At 45.8% G+C, this 7,862-nt stretch overlaps 1 protein-coding gene across 1 annotated transcript; it reads right to left on the reverse strand.

Moving 5' to 3' along the window:
- Positions 1-4,534: 4,534 nt before the first annotated feature.
- On the reverse strand, positions 4,535-7,862 carry LOC121586779 (60S acidic ribosomal protein P1). Its single transcript, XM_041903749.1, has 4 exons — positions 7,631-7,862; positions 6,927-7,001; positions 6,551-6,656; positions 4,535-4,656 (listed from the first exon to the last, which is right to left on the reverse strand). The coding sequence occupies exons 1-4, from the start codon at positions 7,700-7,702 to the stop codon at positions 4,574-4,576; spliced, it is 336 nt and encodes a 111-aa protein (XP_041759683.1). The 5' UTR covers positions 7,703-7,862; the 3' UTR covers positions 4,535-4,573.

Here is a 7,862-nt window from a genome sequence, read left to right on the forward strand (position 1 = left end):
ATGGTTTACACAGATTCTGCCCTTCCTTTAGACCAGGGTTTCCCAAACTCGGTCCTGGGGCCCCACCTGGTTGCACGTTTTGGTTTTTGCCCTAGCACTACACAGCTGATTCAAAGCTTGATGATGAGTTGGTTATTTGAATCAGCTGTGTAGTGCTAGGGCAAAAAACGAAATGTGCACCAAGGGAGTGCCCCAGGACCGAGTTTGGGAAACCCTGCTTTAGACCACGTGTCAAACTCATTCCACGAAGGGCCGAGTGTCTGCGGGTTTTCACTCCTCCCTTGTACACTGAACAAAAATATAAACGCAACATGAAACAATTTCTAAGATTTTACTGAGTCAATTGAAATACATTCATTAGGTCCTAATCTATGGATTTCACGACTGGGAATACAGATATACATCTGTTGGCCACAGATACCTTTAAAAAAAAAAAAAAGTAGGGGCATGGATCAGAATCAGTCAGTATCTGGTGTGACCACCATTTGCCTCATGCAGCGCGACACATCTCCTTCGCATAGAGTTGATCAGGCTGTTTATTGTGGCCTGTGGAATGTTGTCACACTCCTCTTCAATGGCTGTGCGAAGGGTGACATGTCTGGTGAGTATGCAGGCCATGGAAAACTGGGACATGTTCAGCTTCCAGGAATGGTGTACAGATCCTTGCGACACGGGCCGTGCATTATCATGCTGGTGATGGCGGTGGATGAATGGCACGACAATGGGCCTCAGGATCTCATCACTGTATCTCTGTGCATTTAAATTGCCATTGATAAAATGCAGTCGTGTTCATTGTCCGTAGCGTATGCCTGCCCATACCATAACCCCACCACCATCATGGGGCACTCTGTTCACAACGTTGACATCAGCAAACCGCTCGCCCACACAATGCCATAAACGCTGTCTGCCATCTGCCTGGTACAGTTGAAACCGGGATTCATCCGTGAAGATCACACTCCAAAGTGCCAGTGGCCATCGAAGGTGAGCATTTGCTCACTGAAGTCAGTTACGACATCGAACTGCAGTCAGGTCAAGACCCTGGTGAGGACGACGAGCACACAGATGAGCTTCCCTGAGACGGTTTCTGACAGTTTGTGCAGAAATTCTTCAGTTGTGCAAACCCAGTTTCATCAGCTGTCCGGGGTGGCTGGTCTCAGACAATCCCGCAGGTGAAGTAGCCAGATCTGGAGGTCCTGGGCTGGCGTGGTTACACGTGGTCTGAGTTTGTGAGGCCAGTTGGACGTACTGACAAATTCTCTAAAACCTAAGTTGAAGGCGGCTTATGGTAGAGAAATTAATTAACATTAAATTCTCTGGCAACAGCTCTGGTAGACATTCCTGCAGTCAGCATGCCAATTGCACACTCCCTCAAAACATGAGACATCTGTGGCATTCTGTTGTGTGACAAAACAGCATATTTGAGTGGCCTTTTGTTGTCCCCAGCACAAGGTGCACCTGTGTAATGATCATGCTGTTTAATCAACTTCTTGATATGCCACACCTGTCAGGTGGATGGATTATCTTGGCAAAGGAGAAATGCTCACTAACAGGGATGTAAATACATTTGTACACAATTTGAGAGAAGCTTTTTGTGCATGTCACATTTCTGGTATATTTTATTTCAGCTCATGAAACCAACACTTTTTCATGTTATATTTTTGTTCAGTATACTTGATTGATGAATTAAGGTCACTAATTAGTAAAGAACTCCCCTCAAATGGTTGTCTAGGTCTTAATTGAAAGGAAAAACCCAAAAAATGAGTTTGACACCCCTGATATATAGACTGTAGTATACTTCATTCTCCCCTATCACAGTGGTTGCCAACTCCAGTCCTCCAGTACATATTTTTGTTGTGGCCCCGGACAAGCGCACCCGATTCTACTTGAATTGTCAAGCCCTTGATAAGTTGAATCAGGTGTTTTTGTCCGGGGCTACAACAGAAATGTGTGCTGTTGTGGCTACTGGAGGACCGAAGATGGGAACCACTGCCCTATCATGTGTACAATCTCCATCAAACCCCTAGGGCAGGGCTGCCCAACACTCTTCCTGGAGATCTACCGTCCTGTGGGTTTTCACTCCAACCCTAATTTAACACACCCGATTCTACTTATTAGCTGCTCAACAAGACCTTAACTAGCTGAATCAGATACGCTAAATTAGGGTTGGACTGAAAACCTCCAGGAAGAGGGTTGGGCATCCCTGCACTATTGGCTATAAATTATTCTCAGGAAGAATAACCTGTAGTTCCTTAAACTAATAAAATGTATTGTTCTTGGTCTTCAGAATTGTTTGTTTTCCTTGTGCTGTGAGATAGTGGGTGATTTGAAATCAAAACCCATTATTTGATGTGAGGAATTATGCAACACAAGGTCGCCAGTTTGAATCCCAATGTGGCTTGTTTTCCAACATAAATGATTTGTAATCTACATTCTAAATAACTGACTGAACAGATGTGAACAAACAATGGGTGCAGTGGACTCGGCACTGGGGTGGGGACCAGTCACAGAAAAAAGGTTAAACCTAAAAAGGTTTTTTTTTTTCAGATTGAGCCGACATGCAGCGTTTACAATACAGTCTCCTCTAAAGCAGGAGCATTTCCTTTACATTTCAATCACACTGTAAAGATGAACTTCTGCGATGCGGATTGACTACAGCCCCTAATCTTCATTCAGTTTCTTAAAAAATGAGTTACGGTATTGATAGCCCTAGGAACGTGATCTGGTAAAGACTATCCAAAATCCACAACGCAACGTGATATACACTGCTCAAAAAAATAAAGGGAACACTAAAATAACACATCCTAGATCTGAATGAATGAAATAATCTTAATAATAATTAAATACGTTTTTCTTTACATAGTTGAATGTGCTGACAACAAAATCACACAAATTATCAATGGAAATCAAATGTATCAACCCATGGAGGTCTGGATTTGGAGTCACCCTCAAAATTAAAGTGGAAAACCACACACTACAGGCTGATCCAACTTTGATGTAATGTCCTTAAAACAAGTCAATATGACCTCCCTACAACGCCTGGGCATGCTCCTGATGAGGTGGCGGGTTGTCTCCTGAGGGATCTCCTCCCAGACCTGGACTAAAGCATCCGCCAACTCCTGGACAGTCTGTGGTGCAACGTGGCGTTGGTGGATGGAGCGAGACATGATGTCCCAGATGTGCTCAATTGGATTCAGGTCTGGGGAACGGGCGGGCCAGTCCATAGCATCAATGCCTCTTGCAGGAACTGCTGACACACTCCAGCCACATGAGGTCTAGCATTGTCTCGCATTAGGAGGAACCCAGGGCCAACCGCACCAGCATATGGTCTCACAAGGGGGTCTGAGGATCTCATCTCGGTACCTAATGGCAGTCAGGCTACCTCTGGCGAGCACATGGAGGGCTGTGCGGCCCCCCAAAGAAATGCCACCCCACACCATGACTGACCCATCTCCAAACCGGTCATGCTGGAGGATGTTGCAGGCAGCAGAACGTTCTCCACGGCGTCTCCAGATCTGTCACGTCTGTCACGTGCTCAGTGGAGTCTGTTTCTGATCTGTGAAGAGCACAGGGCGCCAGTGCGCGAATTTGCCAATCTTGGTGTTCTCTGGCAAATGCCAAGCGTCCTGCACGGTGTTGGGCTGTAAGCACAACCCCCACCTGTGGACGTCGGGCCCTCATACCACCCTCATGGAGTCTGTTTCTGACCGTTTGAGCAGACACATGCACATTTGTGGCCTGCTGGAGGTCATTTTGCAGGGGCTCTGGCAGTGCTCCTCCTTGCACAAAGGTGGAGGTAGCGGTCCTGCTGCTGGGTTGTTGCCCTCCTACGGCCTCCTCCACGTCTCCTGATGTACTGGCCTGTCTCCTGGTAGCGCCTCCATGCTCTGGACACTACGCTGACAGACACAGCAAACCTTCTTGCCACAGCTCGCATTGATGTGCCATCCTGGATGAGCTGCACTACCTGAGCCACTTGTGTGGGTTGTAGACTCCGTCTCATGCTACCACTAGAGTGAAAGCACCGCCAGCATTCAAAAGTGACCAAAACATCAGCCAGGAAGCATAGGAACTGAGAAGTGGTCTGTGGTCATCACCTGCAAAACGCCTATAATTTCCACCTGTTGTCTATTCCATTTGCACAACAGCATGTGAAATGTATTGTCAATCTGTGTTGCTTCCTAAGTGGACAGTTTGATTTCACAGACGTGTGATTGACTTGGGAGTTACATTGTGATGTTTAAATGTTCCCTTTATTTTTTTGAGCAGTGTAGGTCAAAATCTCACCTTTGCCATCTCAGACGAGATCGTACAAAAAGGTTTGAGCCTATTTCAATGACAAATAGGAAGTCAGAATAGCAGGAATTAACTGATTAGAAAAACCTCCATCCCATATTCATGATCTACTTCAGGGTAAACTATTCCACCTATTGGAGATACATTGTTTACAGGTGATCACATTTAATCCAATGTCTTTATCCCATAATGCATTTGTGCACTTGTACCCAAGGTGTTCAAATGAAACCACATATTGCCATTTCAGTTTCTCAGATTTTTATTAGTTACAAAAACTGGTTTAGTCGAAAAGACCGAAGCCCATGTCGTCATCGGAACCCTCCTCAGACTCTTCCTTCTTCTCCTCTTTCTTCTCCTCCTTGACTGTAATGCAGGAAAACAAGACGTATGGCATCAGTACATGACGTATGGCATCAGTACATGAGGTATGGCATCAGTACATGAGGTATGGCACCAGTACATGAGGTATGGCACCAGTACATGAGGTATGGCACCAGTACATGAGGTATGGCACCAGTACATGAGGTATGGCACCAGTACATGAGGTATGGCACCAGTACATGAGGTATGGCATCAGTACATGAGGTATGGCACCAGTACATGAGGTATGGCATCAGTACATGTACAGTGAAATAGATATCCTTACAGCTGGAAATTAGAACAATAATTAAATTCACAAATGACCACTGACAACTTTTACAATAAAAAGTCTGATTCATGCCGCATTCAAAACTGGGAACTCTCCCGACTTCCGGGCGTTCAAGACAACTGGGAACTCAAAACGAGCTCTGACTGGGGTAAAATCGTTTTGAACAGTCATCCAACTCTGAATTCCAAGCCGGAAATTCTGGCATCTTTCTAGAGCTCCGACTTTCCAACCTGAAGATCACTGACATGATTTCACCTAGGTTTTTTTTCCGGATTTCCAAGTTGTTTTAAAATCACCAATTAGGCAAATAGATTAGGTGAAAACTAACCCATTAGTGACAAACTGGCTCAAAGAGCAAGGGATAAACACCAGACACTGAGTTTATGAAGTTTGTCAACCCTGGCCCTGATACACACCATCAGCGCAGCAGTGGACACCATGCTACTAGTGGTGTGCAGAGTAGTCAAGACTAAAACTAGTATCGTAATGGATGTGCAATTTTCTGGATATGATTATGATCAGTTTTTTCTCATGTCAGTCAGATTTTCTAAGCCATACTTTGGTCTAAATAACTCAACTGGCTAGTTTTCCTGTCTGTAAAGAGAAGGGCGGGCTGTACGTTGATCCTGCTACTCGGATTGGATAGAGAAGGGAAAGGGAGATATCTAGTCAGTTGTACAACTGAATGCATTCAACTGAAATGTGTCTTCTGCATTTAACCCAACCCCTCTGAATCAGAGAGGTGCGGGGGGCTGCCTTAATCGACATCCACGTCATCGCCGCCCGGGGAACAGTGGGTTTGCCTTGCTCAGGGGCAGAATGACAGATTTTGACCGTGTCAGCTCGGGGATTCGATCCAGCAACCTTTCGGTTACTGGACCAACGCTCCTACCCACCAGGCTACCTGCCGCCCCCTTGAGAAGCTGTATTTCTCCGTCCACTCGCTTCATAATTTCACCCGATCACTTTCTCGCATGTTTTCGGTCTGATAATTTAGATTGCTGCTGCCTGCTACTATGATAAATCACATGGCGAGGACGTTTGCTATCAATGTGCATAATATCTAAAAAGTGGGGCATGGGTAGGGAAAAATACTAAACGCTAATGCGCATTCTGACTGAATGACAGCAAACTTGGGATGCCCGCTGCAAGTTGAGGACACAGACACACCCATCCCTCCTCGCGCTGCTCCTAATCTGCAGGTTTTTTTTGCAGTGAGAACATGCAGGGAGGTATTCAGTCAACATCTATTTAGGCATATTAAAACACTTACATTTTTTCCGATCATGAGTATCATCATCCGATCCAACTGTCAATTTCCGGATACGAATATGGCCATGTTGGCACACCCGTACACCCTACCATCTCCAGGCTAGCCAGTGCTGGCTAACGCCAGAGATGTTTGAAACCGAGGTCTGAATCTTCATTGTGGGGTGTTACAGGAAGTAAGATTTTAAATCACTGACAGTAAGCACTGGCTCACATGGAAACCATGTTACGGTGGCCCTGCAGGTGAAACCCTGGCCCAGTGAACAACACAGTGGCCCTCTAGGACTGTAGCCACATGGCATTGGTAAAGGGGGTGAAACCCTGCTGTCCTTTAGTTACCTGGTACGTCGGCCGCAGGGGCGGCGCCTCCAGCAGCAGCAGGGGCAGCTCCCCCACCGGCACCCACGTTGCAGATCAGGCTGCCAATGTCCACGCTGGCCAGGGCCTGTAACACACACAGGAAACAGGATAGGGTCAGGCATGATGCAGCCTTTACACATCAATTACTACCACATGTCAGAGTATCATGGTTTACAGAGAGCAACTAAGTGCCGTCACCATCATTAAACAAGGTTCACACAAAACAGTAAAAAATGGTAGAGATGGAAGGCTTTACACCATAGATGTCGGAATCTACACAGAGTATTTCTCAATTCACCCCTGCACGTAATCCTGCATGTTTGTAGGGTGATGGAGAAAAGGGCTTCAGACTCACCTTGGAGAACAGACTGGGCCAGAAAGGCTCAATAGTCACATTGGCAGCCTTGATGAGAGCCATCAACTTGTCCTCCTGCAAATGAATAGATTACACATTACAGACCTCTACTGTAGAAGCATGATGACAAAACTACTAACAGTATTTGAATGTTGTTGGTTAGTAACTAGTTGGCCAATGCCAAAAATGGTGGGAAACGTTCAGTGTCTGAGCAAGCCAACTTGCTAGCCAACGTTGGCTGCTTTGATCGCATTCACATGTGATTCACCGGCGTTAGCTTACTAGGCTAGCTAGCCAAGTTATCACGGTAATGTTATAGGCAGAATGTTTGAAATAGTTAACGTTGGCTAGTAATTTGCCATATATCTGACTATGGCACCAGGGTTAACTAACAGGCTATCGTAGCAATGCTTACAGCAACAGCACATTGTTAACTATAGACTAGAAGACACACATGGCGTCTGTGGTGCTAACTAACTAGTCAGCGAACTGATAGCATATTAGTTAGTTAGTGACATTGACGGCTTGTAAGCTGTCATTTTGGACAGTTACGGCGATAACATAGTTCGCGTTACTACAATCACTTAATATTTACTCAGACTCAGTTACACACTACCCCAGAAGTAGACAATAACCTGTGTTCCAAGTAAGGCTGGTTAGCTACACAAGAGGCCGGCCAAGGCGCCATTTTAAGCGGGACTTACTGTAACGGTGACTTCATCGTCGTGGAGGATGAGGGCAGAGTAAATACAAGCGAGTTCAGATACAGATGCCATCTTTCTATGTAGGTTTTATAGTTTGGGGGTCGGATGCCTAAATTTAGTGGTGCTAGTCGCCGGATTCTGGGCCTTAGCTTCAAGAGAAGAACCAAACACCTTAGGCACGTCTACTTCCAACTTAGATTTTAGCGGAAAGAGAGTGAGAAAGGGCGGGACA

The sequence above is a fragment of the Coregonus clupeaformis genome, chromosome 17 (assembly GCF_020615455.1).
Source record: "Coregonus clupeaformis isolate EN_2021a chromosome 17, ASM2061545v1, whole genome shotgun sequence".
In the NCBI taxonomy this organism is placed as follows: Eukaryota; Metazoa; Chordata; class Actinopteri; order Salmoniformes; family Salmonidae; genus Coregonus; species Coregonus clupeaformis.